Consider the following 20,981-nt stretch of genomic DNA (forward strand, 5'->3'; position numbering starts at 1 on the left):
ATCAGTCACACAATATTAATACCAACTGTAATTAATCACTCACTAGTTTCATCATTTTTATGTTGAACTACTTTCCAGCTGCTAACATTTGCCAAGTCTTACATGTAGATACTTTATGGTTCAATAACTTTACTGATATTTTTTTCTGGTGTTTGTTATTCTGGAGGACTCTGGGAACTTGGAGCTTTGGCCTGTAATCCATAGCTTGAGTTTCCAGGTCAGTGTCAATGTCTTTGAGGATGATGTGGCAAAGCCTTGCTGAGAATGGGTGAGGATCACCTTTGAGAGCTGCCATCTACCCCTTGCTTCATTACCTTAAGATTTCCCTGAAATAACCAGCTCTGATCTCTGTAAGAACAAAGATAACAAAGGAAGAAAGCTTGTTCCTGTCAAGAGGACTTTTTGAGGGAGATAGCTATGCAAATTAAAGACAATCTAAAAGGATTTGTAAAAGGTTGCCATTCCTTCAAACTTGTAAAAACTTTTCAAATTCCATCGTAAAATAACCTTTATTTCCAAGTTGAAAGTGAAGGTGGAATGCTTTTTTGGTTACAAGTTCCTGCTTAGAGAAAAGTGATGTAAACTGCAGTTGATCTCTTGGATTTCAGTAGGTGGGTGTGCGGGGAGAACAGCAGGGCACCCACCTACACACCCCAGTGAAAACTTATAGTTATTAAGACACTTTCCCGCCTCTTTGACCAATGGAAGAACCAGACAGCAGTGGGTTGCTATGTTGGTCTGCTTATAAAAGAATTTACAAGAATTACAAATTATAAGAAAATGAAAGACTATTATTTGACCTTTAGTAAAAGTTTGGATTCATGTTTGTTTTTCTGGGCTTTAACTAAAGTAAATGCACAAGCAAAGAAACAATTGTTGGCTGTGTGTAGTTATGTATTACTTTCTAGGAGGACTAGGTGCTAAATAACAGAGATATAACTAAGTTCAGTCACTCAAATTGACAAGAGTACTGTGCTTACAGTAGTACTGTACAAGGAGGCATGGATGACTTTCCACACTTGCAGAAGAACAGAACAAAGTCAAATCATTACAACAGTTCCTTTAAAGTGTTTGTGCTCAGAGACAACCTTTGCAATGTCAGGAAGGAGAAAAATCAATAAGAATTCTTATTTAAATCTGTTTCCTTAGGGGCCTGGGGTTTAGCTCAGTGGTGCCACTGCCTGCCTCACAAGCACAAGGTCCCAAGTTCAGTACCCAAAAAAATCTGTTTCTTTGATGAGTTTATCATTAATGTTTATTGTCTTAATATTATTATTGACATTTGGGGGGTTTTGAGAATTAAAAGAAATAATAAAGTAAAGTAAGTAATAAACAGAACAACCAGTAATAATGTATCATTTACCATAATAAATTATGTTAATAAATATTATTTTAAATTATTATGTTATAAATTATTATGCAATAATAAACATAAATACAATAGTGTTATAGGAAACAGCAAGAGTAATGACAGCTCCGGTAAAGAATGTGCTTGCTTTGAGAGTCTGTTTCTCTGTGAGGAGAGAACCACAGACACACAGTTCTTTGGAAACCTGCAGGAAAGCTGTGGACAGGAATCTCTTTACTTGTGGAACTGAATTTTAGTCAAGCTAGGTCACTGTGGTGTTTCCAGTTCAAATCATAGCAGCATATATAGAAGAATAAGAAGCATTTTTCTGACGTGTAATACCATACTTATATATAATATTCTGTGAGGTTGTAAAACAAATAGACTTGAAGAAAATCAAGAAATTATGCTATCTTCAAAAAAGTACACGCATTCTAATTTATATCACTTTTATTGTATTTACAGTTTGAGTTAGCCTTCCAAAGATTAATTTATTGAACTCTCTGCATAAAATATATAACTTTACATGTTTACAATAATTATTTTTTCTTTAAACTGCAATTAGGGCTGGGGATTTAGCTCAGCGGTTCGGTGGCCTGCCTTGCAAGCTCAAGGACAGGAGTTCAATCCCCGGTACCAAAAAAAAAAACCTGCAGTTATAGGTACAACAGAAATGTGTTGGGCCCTGATTTTATGACAGACTCCATTCTAGGCCCTGGAAAGCGGAGAAGCTAAAAGTATCTGTGGAAAAACCCTTCCCTAAGCAAAGAGACCAATAAAAGGCTAATACATTGACAAAATGTGTACTGTGTCTGATGATGAAAAGTGTCATGAATTAAAAAGGTAATGGTAGAGAGACAAGGAATGCTAAGCAAAAGGAGAAGCTGACATTTTGAAAGAGGTGCCCAACTTTCCAAGAAGGTGATTTGGACAAAGATTTGAAGATTCAAACTGCAGGAGCAACTTGTAGAAATGTATGAAAAAGTGCAGATATCTGTGGGAAAAACATACAAGGCAGAAGATCTGCTAAACACTAAGACTCTGAGGCAGGAGTGCACTCAAAACTGAGCAAGAAAAGTACAGTGTGACCAGAGAGGAGGAAGTGTTTGAAACTGAAAGAGTGACAAATTGCAGTTATTGATAAGATGCAACCTGGAGGGGATTGGACGAAGTTTATCGCAAGCTAAGTCTGCTGAGATGAATTGTGTCGGACGTGGTGACAGCGATCCAGGAGTTTGAATTTCCTAGAACAGAGCAGAGTGACTTGGAGAATAGAGATTACTACAAGAGTCATGCAAGTAGGCAACATTCTTGTTTTATAAAAAAAGCAAGATTCTGCTTTTATAAGTTTCTCCTACACCTCATATTTTAGTATTATGCCTTCCTGGAACCATATACAGTCAGACATTTGCTGGGAAGGGAAAATATTTAAAATGGTATGAGGTCAAATACTTTTCGGCATTTGCCCTCACAAATTTTAAATTATTATTTAATTACAAAAATAGTATCTCTTAGAGAAAACTGGATTTTATTGTCAAATACTGTTTAAAGGCTCTCCCATTAAATAAAAGCATTAACATTTATTTGTTGCTATTAAAATTAACATTTACTACATTGTACTGTTTTATAGTGTATAAACATGTTAATAGTATAATATGTTAAAACAATAGCAAAGTATCTTTCAGCATGTGTGAATCTGTTGAACCATTTTATCCTCAGGAGTTTTTGTTTCTGTTGTGGTGGCAATAACAAAGTTTTTGTAATATTTATTGTTGAAAAATTCAGCATGCTTAAGCCTTGTCTATAAACAGCTTTTATTATTTTATAAGTTGGAAATTTCCCTTTATATTAACAATATAAAAAGTAATGTAGCAGTATAGGACAGTGCTGATCTGATAAGCTTCAGACTCTAGGAGACTTGTGTCCTGGCTTCCCCTTTGCCTGGGTAACACAGTTAAACTCAGTATGAATTGCACTGAGCCTCTGTTTTCCCATCTGTAAAATGGTGATGAGATTGCTCCTTCTCTGGCCTTGCTGAAGTACTAAGTGAATACCAAAAGGTGATAGGAATAGCCATGGAAAGTTCTCCTCGTACATACAATTATCCTAGAGTATTTTTATGCCCAATATCCTCAGCATATTTTTTCTCTGTTCACATTTTTCTTTTTAACCTGTTGGAAGCTAGCACAACTCATTTATTCTGATTTCCTCTTTTAGTAGACTAGCTGCCTCCACAGAGGTCAGCAGTAGTGTGGGATTAGATGGCTATATTTACATCTCCTACATTCTTTTCCTTTACTAGGTTACTGTTGTGCACGGGATCTTGCATTTTATTCCTGGAATCTCCATTAAAATGAAATTTGTGTTGGACCAGGGATTTAGCTCAGTGGTTCTACCACCTGCCTCGCAAGCACAAGGACCCAAGTTCGATCCCTGGTACAAAAAAAAAGGAAATTAGTGTTGTCATTTTGTTGTCTGCTCCCCCTTTACTGTGCTTGGTTAACAATTCTCAAATATGCTTAAGATTATTTTAAATTCATACCAATAGCCTATTTATTTCAGTAAGGGAGTCAGTCCATAGTACCTTTTCATGATAGCCACCTTACAGCATTCTGTGTTGAACAGTTTTTCTCTTCTTTAGGAGCTGTCATCTGCCAGCTTTCCCCCAAAGCAGGAGAATGCCAGCTGACCTCCTGAAGTTGCTGCCTCCTTCTGTCCTAATGTTGACACTCACAGAGTTTAAATTGGCATTAGCAGTTTTATCCTTCCTTCTCGTAGCAGATACTACAGCAGCCTTGAGATTTCCCATTTTTCCAAAAAGACTGCCAAAAATTCTCTATAACATTAACTGTAGTTTATGTGTAGTATTCTGAATATAAGCCACATATATGAAAACTAGAAAAGCTACCCAACGTACTGTATCATTCTTGGTATTTGGATAATATATCGAAGTCCTTGCTGGACCATTTCCATTTCAGCTGAACAAACTCATATTTTACAATTTCTTTTAAAATTTCATTTCCTTAAAATTGTAGCACAAAAATCTCATTGGCTGTCATGTATGTTGTGTCATTATGTGATGATATATCTTTACCTCATTTTTATATATTTTGGCTCCATTTCTTTGACTGTCATCCACTTCTCTGTCCTGATCTTTAGATTTTTGGTATTTTTGACTCATTTTTCTTGCTACCATTTTGATGTCACTGATGTTTTAAAAAATACCCTGACCTAGTGCTGCTATCTTTTTTTGTAAGAAAATCTCAATCCTATCACATTTAGTAATTCTTTATTATAATATTCTATGGTTGATAATCCCTATGCCAGATAAACAGATACATTTTCTGCCTCCCTGGGTAAATTCCTCAGTTTTTCACCATTTATACACTTTGCCTCATTAAAAATAAATATTTATTATTCTTAACATAATCTTAAGAAACAGATGATTTGTTTTTGAATAAAAAGTCATATTAGAATAGACATATGACACCCTTCCTAACCAATCCTCTTTTCGTGCTATTTCAGCCAACCTGTGAGGCAAAAGTCTCAACTGAATAAACATACTGAAGTATTCACCCTTTGATTTCTTTGAGTTTCCCACATTTATATCCTTCTGTTTTTGTTTTTAAATCTCAACAGGCTCCCAGGTGAAACGTCTCCAGTGTCCAGTTACTCTGTTAAACTGTCTTTGAAGCCACCCACACCTTATGTAAATAGTTCATGTTAATGGTGACACATGAGCAAGAGATGCACATTCAAAAACAGTATTTGGATTCGACTCACTTGGGCATCACGATTAAAACCTAGCCAAGTTGCTGGCACATCCAAGTATAAACACCTACTGTTAAAGGGATTACTTCAATAACATTGAATTGAATGTCCCAACCCATGCCATATTAAATCTGTTTGTCTGTGTCTCCTACTGCCCTCTACTCTCTTATTTATGCTTAACCGGAAAGCATACATATTCTCATGCTTCACCCTTTCCTAATCCACCTTTCACCTAGTCCCTGACAGTATAGAATTCTCCCTTTTGTTCTTTAATGCATTCAAATTGTTTCTTCTCTAATGAATTTACCCTTCTTAAAAAAAAATCTATATTCTGTACAAATAAAATTTTATGTTGTACTACGTAGTTGTGACATTGGCTCTGAACAGATGGACTGCCTCTTTCCACTGTGTAGTGCCCAGCTTTATTTATTTCCCAGACCGTTTTCTTCATATTTCATAATCTGTCCTCCCTCTCTCTGACGTCTTAAAAGGGGAACAGCATTTCCCTCACTCCGTCTCTTGTCCTGTGATTTTCTTCCTTTTCAAACAGAATTCATCTACTGCTGCTGAATGTATTAATTATTTAGGTTTTTATTTCAGCTTTTTCTTTTATATATAAGGGCATCCACCTCTTTCTTTTCCAAAAAATATTGTTCTGATCCTTGGAAGTGAAGTATTTATTGTAGATGGTTGTAAAAACACAGAAAAATATGTAGATGAAAGTTCAAAGCACGTGACAAAGCATTTTCCAATTTTTTCTCTGTATGTGTATACATTTTCCAAACAAAAATAAATGCAATAATGTACAGTACATTTTAAAAAATATTTTACCTACCATTATATCATATGCACTTTCCTCTTGTGAAATATTCTTCACACTTTACTTTTTGTCAAGGTAAAATCTGGATGTAACAAATCCCTATTTTAGAGTTTGGTATTATTTTATGTGTTAATTTTTCACTGTTAAAAATTACACCATGTTAGGCCAGGGATTTAGCTCAGAGCCACCATGCCTGTCTTGCAAGTGCAAGGTCCTAAGTTTGATCCCTGATACCAAAACAAACAAACAAACAAAATTACACCATGTTTAACATTATGTACATAAAATACTGGTTTTTTCCCCTCTGATTATTTTCTTCAATTGATCTACTAAGTGTATGACTACTAAGTTAAAATGTATGTAAATATATTGTATGACTTTTGTGTATGTTGCTAAAGCATTCTATCCACTTATAATTGATATCTTTTTCTATAGCTGTTTCCCTAAGGGGAGGGATTAAATAGCCATTATTATGGAATTATTATTAACAGCTCCCCTCGTGTGTCACCAATTTAAACCCCATTCATTTTTTCATGTTTTGTGCTAGTTTATTTCTCTGCTAATTTATTTATTTCACGTGCCAATTCAATGTTAAAACCTCAATATACGGTAGGACCTGTGGTAGGCACGAGGTGTAATTAGGTGATTCAGTAGTGATCTTTTTACTTAGTGGTAGCTCTTAGTGTCTGATCAGAGGTGGGTATCATGACAGTTCATTCTGGTTCATATTTCCTTGGACTGTGTATTTTAAAGATTCCCTAAATTCATATTCCTGGTTACCATCTTCACCAATCTTCCACTATGAAAGTGTATACATTGTATGTTTACAAAGCAAAGCCTTACCCTTACAATGAATATCTTCCACTGTTTACCAATATTAGGAGCTCAAATATTACCCCTTTACCGAGCAAAATTCTACTCTATTGTTTTTTTATATATCCTGTGACCTCACTGAATATGGATTGTGTGTACATTTATGTGTGCATGTTCACAAAAAAACAATCTAATGATAAATATTTATATGAAAGGGTAATTAGACCATGAATTAGATTTTGTTAATCTTTCTACATTTTTCTGTTTTCCAAATTTTATAAACATACATAACAATATGCAATCAAGTAAAAACAACTTCAAATGAAGCTTTTATTCAGCTCTAACTTTTATGATGGGTTAAATGGCTACTACCCCCCCATATGCTTGAATACATGTATTATGTGAGTTTTTTATGCATGTTTTATGTCTGATGTTTTTTCATTTAAAACTTTTTTTCAGTGTCCTCTATGGAAATAAAATCACAGAACTACCAAAAAGTTTATTTGAAGGACTATTTTCCTTACAGCTACTGTAAGTATTTGAATGTTTGGATCTGTTGGATTTCATCTTATATTTTGTTAGTTTACCATCTCCTGTTCCCATGGAGGCACCAGAAGAAATGGACCCAGAATGATATAGCTTAATGAAATGGAAAAGATTAGTCTAGTGGTGCTAACGATGATGGATATTTGTTGAAGTCACAACTCTTTGGAATTTTCCCAAAGCCTTCTCTCTGTAGTGTCATAAGTACTTGCATACAGCTTACATAATCTTGCTTGGAAAATCTGTCAGTTTCGGTGTAACCAGTGTTGGAGAAGAGAGATATACATTAACTGATATACGTGGCAAACTTTGTCCAAACAATTTACAGATGCAGACGTGTTGGACTGACATCTCTAAACAGACTTGTGGTGTGCAATAGGTCATTTATACCAGAGTCTTCAAATTATCAATAAATTCTTTGGTTGTGTCCTATCCTCAAAGACCACTCTGCTTAGACAGTAGTTATTACTCATTGGTCTTGAAGGAATTCACTGTACATCCTATTTATAGAAGCTAGGTTTGACCCCATGTGTTTCAATGTCTGACCATATAAAAATTAAATTTGGAAAACAAAATTTAAGACATCAAATTCTAGGGTCAGCAAATTCTGTTTGAAACTTTATGTGCAGAGTAACTACCTGGGGTAGTTACTGGATGCTTTGAACACACATCTAATATGATGTGATTTCTTCTCTCACCTAACTCACAGTCAGTCTCCCTTAAATTTCTTAATTTTAGAATGTTGTTTTTTTGAGGGGAGAGTATCTACTTGTTGGCATTTATTTGATAAACATTTACTCTCAATTCCCAGTATTTGTAAATGTAGATCTTATTTTTTACTTGATAAATGTATGTGCATAATTATGTCCTATTATTCATGTCTTAAGCTATTTTTGGCAGAATTATATGTTATAGCTCAGTTTACACATATACATGCATATACAATGAAGCCAAATGTTAACAAAACAGTACTGAATTTTACTGAATGTAATATTCTTTATTCTGTTCACCTTCCTCATCTTCTACTCTTAATACTACATCATCCATTAAATATATTTTATAATAGATCAGTGAGTGATGACAAGTACTGATTTTGTGAACTAATAACCTGTCTGGGTTTTAATTTTTTTTTTTTTTAGCTTTTGCAATGAAGTTATCAAACATTGCTTCTGATTTGATAGATTCTGATCACATGAAAGATTTCTTTATACATAGTTGATGTGGCGTGATTCTCTAACCACGTATGCCTACCAGGAGCCCTTCTGCTGTTCTTCCATGGTTACCTAGCATGCTCCTTGCCAGTTGTCCCCAGTGCTCTGATCATCACTGCCCTCTTTACCTATTTATCACTTAAAAGACCACCTTCTTTTTCTCCACACACACTTAACTGTGGTTAATGTAACAAACACGGTAATGGAACATGAAAGTCTGTATGTAGATTGGCCTTACTTATAATGCCACCTTTATGGTATTCCATCCCTACAAAAGGTCACAGTTCCACAGAATGTTGATGTATTGGCAAAAAGTAGTATGTAGTGTACTGCTTTACATGTGAATTTATAATGCAGGACTAGAACTTTTAATGCAATAATTTATGTCACTATGCTGAGGATTCATAAATTGTTCATGCAATGGCGAATATTTATTGAGTGCCTAATATGTGTCATGTATTACCATATCTGGGAAATATCAGGAAACTAAGTAGACAAAGGTCCATAATAACATCACAGGAGGAGGGGATATATAAGTGACAGTGATGACATAACAAATCAGTAAAATATATAAATAACCAAAAGAAATATGCATTTTTAAACAGTGGATCAAATTAAGGGAATCCATAATTCTAGAGGTTGAAAGGGGGGAAAGACAGACTACAGAGATGACAGAGAGCGCTCAGGTTAGGCTGGGAAGAAGGACAATTTAGTCAGCATGGCAGGAATCAGTGGTCTCACCAGCCAGAACTGGGGCTGACCTGATCGTGCCCGGTAGAGGATGAAAGAGTCTAGTGTGTTGCAAAGTCAGAAAGTAGATCAGTGCAGCTGGGCCAGAGCACCAGGAGGAGAGAATGGGATGCTGCAGCACTCCCAAGAGTGGGCTGCAGATTCCTATTGGATGTTGTGGAGCCTAGGCTTCTGCACCCAGCCAATGGGGAGCTTTATATGTGGCTAAGAGAGGAGTGACGTTATTTGATGTAGGATGGATCGTTCGATGTTAAAAATAGACTGAACTTTGTCAAAGAGCAACATGAGTAACTACAGAGACTTTCATGGTGTCTTTGACAATAGAAGCTGAGTCTCAGCTACCTCAGTCTGCTGTTCTCTGTCCACGCCATTCTGAGTGTATGTTTAATATTTTGTTCAATTCGTGTCTAAGTACCACTGGATTTAGTTTAGTTTCACTTGACTATGTGATCTTTTGCTTTCTCCTATAAGCTGCAAATCTACAACCTGTAAATCCTAAACTATTACTAAAAAAATGCTAGTGTTGAGATTTTTTAAAAAACGCATTTTTTTATTGGCTTTTCTCAAGAAGGACAAAATCTTGCAGGTGAGTTAATGAGATGCTACACTTTAATTTTGCAACTATTTGATCAAACAGATTATTGAATGCCAACAAGATAAACTGCCTTCGGGTAGATGCTTTTCAGGATCTCCACAACTTGAACCTTCTCTCCTTATATGACAACAAGCTTCAGACCATTGCCAAGGGGACCTTCTCACCTCTCCGTGCCATTCAAACTATGTACGTAGATAAGATTTGGATCAAACTCAATTAGCAGTGCTTTTCCTGCATGTGAGAGTTGAGCCCAATGCAAGTCATGTATAAAACTGTTCTGTTTCTGAAAGGCATCTGGCCCAGAACCCCTTTATCTGTGACTGTCACCTCAAGTGGCTGGCAGATTATCTCCATACCAACCCAATCGAGACCAGTGGTGCCCGCTGTACCAGCCCCCGTCGCCTGGCAAATAAACGAATTGGACAGATCAAAAGCAAGAAGTTCCGCTGTTCAGGTAATTTCTTCTTTCCTGAGACATTTCCTTTGTGACAGAAAATAGTGGTTATGGGAGACCTTCCCAAAGCCTGTGGCTGACTCCCAAACATTGTAGAATCGTATTTCTTTCTCTTCTGCCTAAACAGGAAAAAAATAAAATAAAAATGAGACTCTTAGACACAACTCATATAGCACTTCTGTGGGTAACATTTTTAACACTATATTCCGCAGAAGAAATAGGATATTGGCTAAGTGAAAAAGATGCCTGGATACTTTATACTTTTTGATAGGTTTCAAAAAAATGAGAGCCCTGTAACTAACTCTAAATGCTTTTAAAATATGTAAAGACCCACGTTTGTTATATTATTCTCTATTATCCAACTTCAAATAATTAAAAAATCAACCATGTTTTCATTTATTCAGAAAGTGAGTGAAAATTTGGTTACATGATTTGTTCAGGCTCTGATGTGAGAGGGGGAAAAAAGTCCTCCCCTGTCTGTTACCTTCTCACTGAATGCACTTTGTTATTTTGCATTCTCTTTTTTTTTCCAGCTTTAATTGAATTTATTGGTACATTTTAGGGATACAGTACAGTTACATTCATTGTTGGGATCTTGTACCTCTACCTGACAGGTCTTGGTTGTCATTGCATTCTCTTATTTTGAATTGAGGATTCATCTTTTTTTTTTTTTGCAAAAGGCTGTCTTTTCACATTCTGATAATATTACATTTGTTTAAAACAGCTACATACAAATTCACTGTGTTTTTATGAAAAAAGCTTACTTTGTTGAAATATACTTCTTGCTTTGCCATAAATTTTCTATGTTCTGACGATAGGCTGTGTTCTTTGTATTTCTGGTAATATTCTACCTAAGTATTCCAGGCCTATTTCACATTTGGAAGTTAATTCATACTAAAAAGCTAATATCCAAACCCGGGTGGTTATTATCCACAATTATAGATGCATTTATTACTCATTGAACATTATTATACTTCAGCTACTGCTCTGAATATACATTTTTCAAGTAGTTACCTGTAGTAACTTGGGTCCATTCTTAATCTAATATAGCTCATACCTCTGCTTGCTGACATTCAGGTGCATCTTCTATTTTTTCTCTTTTTTTATTTAGCTAAAGAACAGTATTTCATTCCAGGTAGGTTTTGCTCGGTAGTAGGACTAACCGCAAACACCCTTTCCTCACCTTCTGAAGTAGATCCTAAAACTGATATGCATGCTTTTGAAAGTACAGTGGGTACTTTGTAAATAGACTGACTTATGCATAGATCACTGTAACTGTTTCCTGAAAACCCGACCTTTGCATGCAGCTTCTGATGTTGAACATATTTATTATTAAACTCCCACCTTCTTTTCTCTTTCACTTTGGCACATTATCTACAATTTCTCACAATAGCTAAAATCTTTGAACCTATGGCTTTCTACTGAAATCATTTTTTTCCTTCTTCCATTGTATATCTGATAGTTCAGCCTGTTTTTAAAATTTAGCTTACTGAGCTAGTTTTAAAGACAGAGGCCCTTCTATTGTCAAAGAGCTAATTCTACATGAAATCAGTGTTAGCACACAAAGTTGCATTTTCAGTAGTAGACTTGCGAAGCTTTTTATATTTAAAAGTTCATGTTTTTCTTTTGCTTAGTTTTATAGAAAAACAGCTTCATGCTAGTTTGTGTGCATTTGTACCTTATTGGTTTGTAACTTTACAATCTTGCATACCAGACTTGGAGTATAACTCCACAAAAAAAAATTATTGATGTCCAGGATGAAAACATTATAAAGTTCATAAGCCCTAAACGCCTTGAATAATTTAGGCAGATGGGCAGACGGGTAAAATGTTTCTAAGAATAATGATTGCAGTATTTTATTACTTCAATCTTAACATTCTCGTGACTGATGATTCTAGAGCTAGCTCTTTAAAATATGTTCCTTCACTTACTTTTTTTCCTTGCCTGCCAATTGTGTAAGATGCTTTTGACTATTGTAAGCCATTATATTAAAAAAAAGTGTTAAATATCGATTGGCTGCATTCACCATTTCCTGGGTATATTATATTTTACAAATTACAAATAAGATATTTCTACAGTGTTCAGTGTATAAAGGTATACTTGTTTTCTTACAAAGAAATTTGAGTCTGGTCTCTCTGTTGAGGAGATAATTGTTGCTTCCCAGTATTGAGTTATAACCTAAATGCTTTTATCCATTTAACAAATTTAGTCACATTACTCATTCTGAGGAGTGTGAATGATTAAATATTATATATATTTTATTTGCCAGTAAAATAAGCAACATGTTAAAAAGAACAGTTGATTTGCCTTCATTGACATTTAAAATGTATGGTTCTTAACTAATTATTAAGTGGAAAGTCAGCTGACAGCTGTTACTTCACTGAGAAAAAGCTATATTATAAATGCCAGACCACCCATAGACTAATCATCAATATAATTTAAATCCTAAAATTGTAACAATTAATATACTAGTTACAAAATTGTTCAAACTATTATATTTAAATAGATTTTACCAAAAATTTAGAAACCAGTATTTCTAATTCACCAAGAATAGAGCCAAACTGAGGCTTTTTAAAATTATTCTAATACACCTTTCCCCTCTTACTGGCAGATAGGAGCCGAAATAGATATTGACAAATATATTTTTTATCTGATACAAATTATTAACTTTCAATTCCATTACTTAAATTACTAATAGTAGGCAGGACACAGCAAGATACTTTAGGCCTCCTTTACCCTAATTTTTCGAAAATCTTAATGAAAATTTAGATCTAGCTAATGAACTATCATAAATCATCATTGTTTTCATAGGAATGGCTGCAGATTATTTGAATATATTCAGTGAACCTGTCACTGAGACTTATCACTGCACCCTTATTTCACTTTGGACTAAAGCTGAAGGCACAATAAAACAGAGCCTCAATAATTACTATGGCATTAATTGCCAAATATAATCTAGTGGTTATATTTGGCATTGCAACTAATGAGAGTCTGATCCCGTTCTCACTAAGTGACATTATTTGTAAATTGGAAGGGTCGTTAAAAAGCATTGTAAGCTACAACCTAAGGATTAATCAAGTGTTCCAATGATAGTCCTTGAGGTTCTGCACGATTGATTTTTCATTCACTTTTATATGTGTACTTGCCTACTACCATTCTACATGGCATTCTAAATATTACAGTCATAACTCAAAGGAAAATCTGCCTTGCAGAGAGTTCATTTTTTAAAGAAATCGACAATAACTTAATTTGTACTATGCATATTTTATGCCATTACTTTTCCTTTAAAGCTATCATGCTTCAAAAAATTATTGTGAATTTCACAAAGCATGACAAATCCCTTCATGCCATGCTGTTCCCCTATGATTGCCATGATAAAGAAATGAGAAAGGGAGCTTAGTTTGATACATGTGTATGTGTCTGCTAACCTTAATTGGGATTACTCTTTCTTTCTTTCCTTCTTGGTAATCTTTAATTTTGCAGGAACTCACCACTTGGGCTGTAAGTAAAAGTGTCTGATCTGAAACATAACGTCGTCCCTTTTCGATCCCGATGTACCTTCTTCTAGTCTTGATCTTTTGTACCTATTTTTCAAGAAGAAATCACAGATCTTTTGAGCTTCTCTGTCGTCCTCGTAGCTCACCTTCAACTTCTTCCCGGATGTCCTTCCCGAAAGCTGTGGTCTCCATTCTGCGGTTCTGAGGAATGGTGGGAGCACCTTTCAGTAGAGACCCCTTTTTGTGTTTCCAGGAAACCTTCGGTAGTAATACACTTACTATGGTCCTAGACATTCTGCGGAAGAGTGCATGTCATGTACACAGTGTTACATTCCCGGAACGTCTGTAGTTTTTCTCCCACTTCCCTTCATCTTTCCTCTTGGTCTTCCCTTTGGCCTAGTGGTTGGTGTAGTGATAATGTAGCGAGATTTTCTGTTGTGCTTGATCTAACCATGTGGTTGCGAGGTATGAGTAAAACATGGTTCCGTCAAGCACCATGGAACGTCACGCAGCTTTCTACAGCATGACAAGCTGCTGAGGCTCAAGTCAGGAATAACTTGTTTCTTTTTATAAAATCAAAATGAGAAAAAAAAAAAGAGGGCTTTTTAGGCATTTCTGGAGATTATGTGAGAGGGAGAGAATAACAAAAGTCCACAGAAAAATTTAAAACCTGAGTATATCTATTTGCCTTGAAAGCCCTAATTTACAATGATATCAGGAATATGTTGATTATGGATACATTTTCAATTCTTGACCCAGAAAAAAAAATAAACTTTTTAAGAATTAATAGCCATTGTGTGATTAGCTCTGAAATAGGCTAGAATGGCTCAGAACTGGATCAGCAGAAAGTACAGCTGTGAAAAGCTCAATTTTATTAATGTTTTCCTGTTGTGTGAATCTGGTCACTCTTTTTTCCAGAAAATTCCAAGCCTTTCTTTTAACCCTCTCTTGACATCCATTGACAAAAATTCCCTAAGTTGTCTCCCTGCTGCATAATCTATAGTTATCCTACCTTTTCCTTCCGACGAATTAGTGAACATTCTAGTCTTTAGACTCAGTACCTTTTTCTTTGGCTTGAATTCTCAATAGGTACAGAAGATTATCGATCAAAATTAAGTGGAGACTGCTTCGCCGATTTGGCTTGCCCTGAAAAGTGCCGCTGTGAAGGGACCACAGTAGACTGCTCCAATCAAAAACTCAACAAAATCCCTGATCATATTCCCCAGTACACTGCAGAGCTGTAAGTTCATCCTGCCTCAAAGTTCTTACGGGGAAGGCTTGAGTGAAAGAATCAAAGCATAGAAAATTTTGTCTTGCCATTGCTATTCTCAATAATCATATTAATTCTAACTAATGCACATTGCATTTATATACTGCTTCTTTGTATAAGACTGTGTTAGAGGATATCTTAGCTCATTTTTCTAGGTGAAGATGTAATTAAAATTAATTTAACTCTCAGAATTCACTTGACACTTAAGAATGCTAATAATAATAGTGATGATTTGATTCAAATTTTTGTGTTTTTTCCCAAAATCCACTTCTAAGCACTTAATAGATTTTAAAGTATTTAATCCTTACTTAGAACAACCAAATAAAGTAGCTTGTGACTCACTATTTTGAATCCCAGTTAATTATAAATTTAGTCATGAAGTCTTTTTTTATCTTTTTTTATTCCTTCCTTGACTCACAGATAGAAAAATTCAGTGATTATCAGGTATACAAAGGCTAAGGGTAGATTTTTTTTTTCCTCAACAATGGATAGCATAACAGGGAAAGCCAAAGGTAGAGTATGACGATTTAGACTGATGAGTCTAACATAGGACCTAGCATGTGTGAATGCAAGACATTGCGGGCTCTTTGTAGATTCTGTGCATATACACGGTTTGCCTTTCTTGACTTTATTTATGAAGGCACGGTTTATGTGTTAGTATTCTAAAAATTCAAGGAAAGTCTAGTGAAATCTCATGTTCTGTACATCGTATGGTTTGCACCACCTGGTAATTGTCACTTTCTGCTTTGCAAAGTTGCTTGTCTGTCTCTGTGTGTATAATCCTCCTGTCTTCAACTAGATTATAGCCCCTTGATGCTAAGGAATGTGTGTTATGGCTTAACCCCCCACTGTGCCTATACACGTCTCCTACTTAATGATTTTTAAGGAAGTTGATTAATTAAAAATAAAGTTCTGCCTTTCACAGAGTAGATAAAAACTAACTCCTTTGTGGTTATAGCTTTATACCTGTTTGTACATAAAGCTATTTAATAACTGCAGGACTCTTAGAAACACCTGGAGATCACACAACAGAAGACCCAAACTCTTTTTTAACAATAATGTGGGGGTTTATATTTATTTCCAACAATATTACAAAGAATAAGTGATATCTCTCAGTGTGATAATGCCTCAAATATACTTATTTGGCAATCAAAAATTACATTTGAAACTAATGTCTAATGTAGATTTCAGTAAAATGTTTAATATCTTTTAAAAATTAATATTTTGCTCATTATGAATATAAAATCGATACTGGAAGAAACTATTTATAAATTATGCATCTGATTAGAGATTTATATCCAAAATGTGTGAGAAACTCTTACAATTTAAAAATAAATTACCTATTTGAAGTCAAATTATTTGTATGTTATACACAGCTCTTCACAGAAGATAGACAGATGGTTACTAAACACATGAAAATTTTTTTACACAGTCATTAGAAAAAAGCAAATTAAAATACAATGAGATACCAAGACAAACATAATGAAATACCTTTAAAATAAAAGGATCAATAGTAAATGGGAGAAATTGGGATACTCATACATTGATAAGGTGAATGTAAAATGCTGTGGCCTTTTTGGGATACAATTTGTCTATCCTTCCAAGACTTAGACATAGATTTCCCATATAATCCACCAATTCTCTTATAAGTACGCATTTAGAAGCACTGAAAAGATGTATCCAGAGAAAAACCTATCTATCAATGTCCATAGCAGAATTTTTTGTAATAGTTAAAATGTGGGACACAAATATCCAAGGACTGATAAAAGGCTAAATAAATGTGGGGTTTCCATACAAGTACTCATTCATAAAAATAGTAGAGTTCTGATATATTCTGCGGAATTAACAAACATTACAAACATCGTCCACAGTGAGAAAAGGCAGAAGCACAAAACCACATTTTACATGATTGCACGCCTGTGAAGTTACCAGGGTAGGAAAACAATGAGAATGTTGGAGGGACAAAGTGCAGGTGAGCAGCCAGAGTGTCCAGGGAGGTAACTGGTGACAACTACGAAGTTTCTTTTTGAGGGTGATGAAAACATTCCGAAATTAGCCAGCAGAGCTCGTTCCACAAATGAACGAATATTCTAAAATCCTCTAAATTGTACACTGCAAAAGGGTGAACTTTATAGTAGGAGATTTATATATTATTTAATAAAGCTGCAAATAAAAACATTATTAAGCTAATAATTTGGGAAAAATGTCTAAAAATATTTCGTGGGGCTAAGGATGTAGCTCAGTGGTACAGAGCCTGCCTGGCAAGCATGAGGTCCTGAGTTCAATCCCTAGTACCCAAAAAAAAAAAAATTCTTGGATGAGAAAAAGTTTGAGAAACTTTGTTCTAGAGATTACTACATATGAGCTGTTTTTGCTTATTGATATGTTTTATTTGATAATAAAAATTGAGGAAAATGCAGAAAAATTTTAGTTATCATTAAATAATATTACAGCCGGGGATTTAGCTCAGTGGTTCAGTGGCCTGCCTTGCAAGCGCAAGGACTGGAGTTCAATCCCCAGTACCAAAAAAAAAAAAAATAGTAATAATAATAATAATAATAATATTACAAGTCTGTGTGGCAAATACAATGTAATCCCTTTGTAACTCTTGGTAATAAAGCTTCCTGTTCCTTCTTTTCTCCCTAGGCGTCTCAATAATAATGAATTTACAGTGTTGGAAGCCACAGGAATCTTTAAGAAACTTCCTCAATTACGTAAGATGTAAGCCATTTGTGAGTGATCTTTTAAATGTCTCTACTGTTTTGTTGTGTTTGTCCCCATCCTTTTAAAGTTTTATCTAATTTTCTTTTGGAAATTAGAAAATATTTTTTAAAAGTCCAGGGAAAAGTCCATTCCATAACTACCCATGATATGAATATAGCATAATCTCTGAAAGAAACGTTTCCATGTGTTCAGAAAGTGCCAGCCAAAGCCTTAGCGTCTTACTCAAATGCAGACAGCTGGTCTCTGATGTGACCACAGCAGGAACCCAGCAATCCAAGCACATTAAAATGGGTTCAGCAGTATTTCGCAACTTCCTTTACTATTCCCCAAACCATGCTGTTATTTCTGCTTCAGCACATTCATGTTGACTGTTTGACTTTTTGCTTCATTAAACTTTCATTAGAAGATAGTCAGAATTAATGACTGGTAAACTGGCCCGATAGCTCTTCTGAGTTAATGCAGGTCCACAACTCATATTTTAGAATAAGTTCTTAAGCTCAGCAGTTCGAACACACTTAGTATTCTACACTCCCGAGGAGGAGTGAAGGGGAGACGAGAGGCCAAGCATGTCAGGACGAGGAGGCCCCTCCACCAGGAGGGAGTGTTGGAGGAGAGAAGCTTTCTCCCAAGACATCCTCGTGTCCACACAAAACTGACCCATGATCGCCCAGACCGCAGAACGGACCGTGTCTGCCTGTGTACCTCCATCTCTATCAGATGTTCCCCCAAAGTGTTTTCTGATTTCCTGATCGCCTTCCCTTTTCACTGGTTACTAAATATACTTTCTTTTTAGCTTTAAAATGACCTGTAATGCAGCAAATATTTATTGAACAACCACTTGAAACAGTGCTTTGAGAGGCATAAAAGATATGTGAAATTTATCTTATTTACAGCGTACTTGTGGTCCTGGAATGAATTGTGAAAAGGAAACAGAAAGAGCCTATACTGGACATTCCTGCCCTTTGGGCAAGCATTGTACTGTTTGATTTTGTATAAAATACTGAGAGTTAAAGTGCTCATCTCAACACAGTATTACTCTGGGAATAAATCTATATTTGAACACATCTCTGATGCTATCTAAACACTAACACATTTGAGCCTATTCTCTCTATTCAGTTATGTCTTTTGGTCATTAGTTAATTCACCGGTTTTAACTGGGGATATTTCTTTGAAATTTTTCTTATAAAATATTACAGAGCACAAAATTTTACACCACACTTTCTGTGGTCTCAAGTATGTTATGTCCCTGGGAACCCTTGCAGATCATCTTGGCAAGAATCAGACTGATGTTTCCTGCCGCAGAGATCCCCCTTGTTTTACTATCTCTTTAGTTTCACAGGAAAGGGGTGTCTCTTCACAGCTCCTGCTGTGCTGCACAGCAATGTACTGGGAGATTGTCGAAGACATTGCTCAGTAGAAGAAAATGATCAAGGCTGTTGCTTTAGTGGTGGCCTCTTTTAGAGAGAGGACTTTTATTTATAATCTTTATTTCAACTATTTTTATTTAGCAATTTTAGCAACAATAAGATTACAGATATTGAGGAGGGAGCATTTGAGGGAGCATCTGGAGTGAATGAAATACTTCTCACCAGTAACCGTTTGGAAAACGTTCGGCATAAGATGTTCAAGGGATTGGAAACCCTCAAAACTCTGTGAGTATTCTGATGGGCATTAGAATTCTACCGGTACAATGGAAGGCATTGTTCCTTATAACCCTGGGAGAGTGTGACCCTCGTACTCTGCCCACTCCATCCCTTCTCTTTCCGTCTTTGTCTCTTTTCCTCTCCTTCCCTGCGCTCTCTTAGATACACACACACTCGCACACATACACACACGCACATGTGTTCCTATGCATTTTGGGAAGGCAAAGACCCCTTTGCCCATACTCCTATTCTCTCTTAGTTGCCAGGAGAGCCCTTCCTGATTAGTCTTTCTCCAACAGAAAGGCTGCCCCATTTATACTGACCTGGCTTCCCTGTTCTGCCTCACATGATCATTCTCTTCTCTTTTCTTCAATAACTTTTGCTTTCTACTCACTTCTGGTCTAAGGACTCACATTTTCAAAATCAAGACTAACCCTTGAAGCATAGCATCTCTACATCTTATCCCGAGACTGCATTTGTCTGTCTCTATCCACAAGATCTTCCTGAAAAGCAGCGATGAGTTGCTAGTGGTCCATTTTTACTCCCTGCTTTGGAGAAGCCTATTTGTTCAGGGTAGAGAGGTTGATCGTGTTTTCCAAAGGCTACTGGCCAGGGAGGATGGGGACTGAAATGAACAGTAAGCACAACAGTTTTGGATTACTTGGATTCTCCACAGTGTGTATACATTTTCCATGTCATTATATTACATAAATGTCTCTGACAAAGCAGTATCCTAAACATGGGAAGAGAGACAAGCCAAACTCTTTGGTCTTTGAAGAACGTGAGAAAAGTATATGTAAGCAAGAAGCAGCTCTTGTTGACTGCAGGGCACTCTCTTCCCTAGACCCAGAGAGCTGTATACAACCAGGTAGCTGATAGGCTTGGCATCAGGAGGTCCATCGCCTGTTTTATAGGAGGACCGGCGAGAACAGCATTGCCCCTGGAAATGAGATGTGTCAGTAACTTCACAAGTTTGAACCCAATAAAAAGACTGAAGTGTGTAAGACCAGCGGTCTGCTCCCTGAGCTTCTCAGGTTTAGCTTAGACCTGTGTGATGGTGAACACTTTAGAGCTCTTAGTGATGTAAACAGCCCGCTATAGCACACTTGCCATAGGTTGGTCATCTTTGGCCTAAATCCTAACCCCCCAGCAGAACTAGCCTGTGACCTGCAGATCCCTCTATGGGCTGGTAGCCCCTCTAAAGCAGTATGCAAATGCTTTTTCCATTCTTTTATTGTTAGAAATACTTGGGCAAGGAGGTGGGCACAGAAGGTAGACCATAGGTGGCTGTGTTTAATCTTCCCCTCCACTGTCCCTGTTAACTCAGCGAAACACAAACCCAAAAGGCAGAAGCCACCTTTGTTCCACAGCAGTTGACTATGTTATTACTGAAACTTTTTCCCTGGTGGAGCAATCCTGGGGAGCAAGAGGGACTAGGCTATAATGCATCTCTAACAGTCTACTCCAGTTGCTATGATCAGACCCGCAGGCTGGATGGCTTAACCACACCAATTCATTCCTCATTCTTCTGGAGGCTGGGAG

The 20,981-nt window shown here is 36.1% G+C and overlaps 1 protein-coding gene across 7 annotated transcripts in view; it reads left to right on the forward strand.

Annotated features, from left to right (window-relative positions):
- Window positions 1-20,981, forward strand: part of Slit2 (slit guidance ligand 2) — a 338,504-nt gene that overhangs the window by 246,407 nt on the left and 71,116 nt on the right. For 4 of the 7 annotated variants that reach the window (XM_033758794.1, XM_010610428.3, XM_033758795.1 and 1 more), the window contains 7 exons: window positions 7,212-7,283; window positions 9,894-10,037; window positions 10,142-10,305; window positions 11,417-11,440; window positions 14,892-15,042; window positions 17,719-17,793; window positions 19,305-19,448. In XM_033758794.1, coding sequence (XP_033614685.1) covers window positions 7,212-7,283; window positions 9,894-10,037; window positions 10,142-10,305; window positions 11,417-11,440; window positions 14,892-15,042; window positions 17,719-17,793; window positions 19,305-19,448 — 774 coding nt within the window. The remainder of the gene's footprint in view (window positions 1-7,211; window positions 7,284-9,893; window positions 10,038-10,141; window positions 10,306-11,416; window positions 11,441-14,891; window positions 15,043-17,718; window positions 17,794-19,304; window positions 19,449-20,981) is intronic. The other 3 variants (XM_033758796.1, XM_010610430.3, XM_010610431.3) reach the window with 1 other exon arrangement.

Source organism: Fukomys damarensis, unplaced genomic scaffold (genome assembly GCF_012274545.1).
Source record: "Fukomys damarensis isolate Sample0158 unplaced genomic scaffold, DMR_v1.0_HiC HiC_scaffold_35, whole genome shotgun sequence".
Classification (NCBI taxonomy): Eukaryota; Metazoa; Chordata; class Mammalia; order Rodentia; family Bathyergidae; genus Fukomys; species Fukomys damarensis.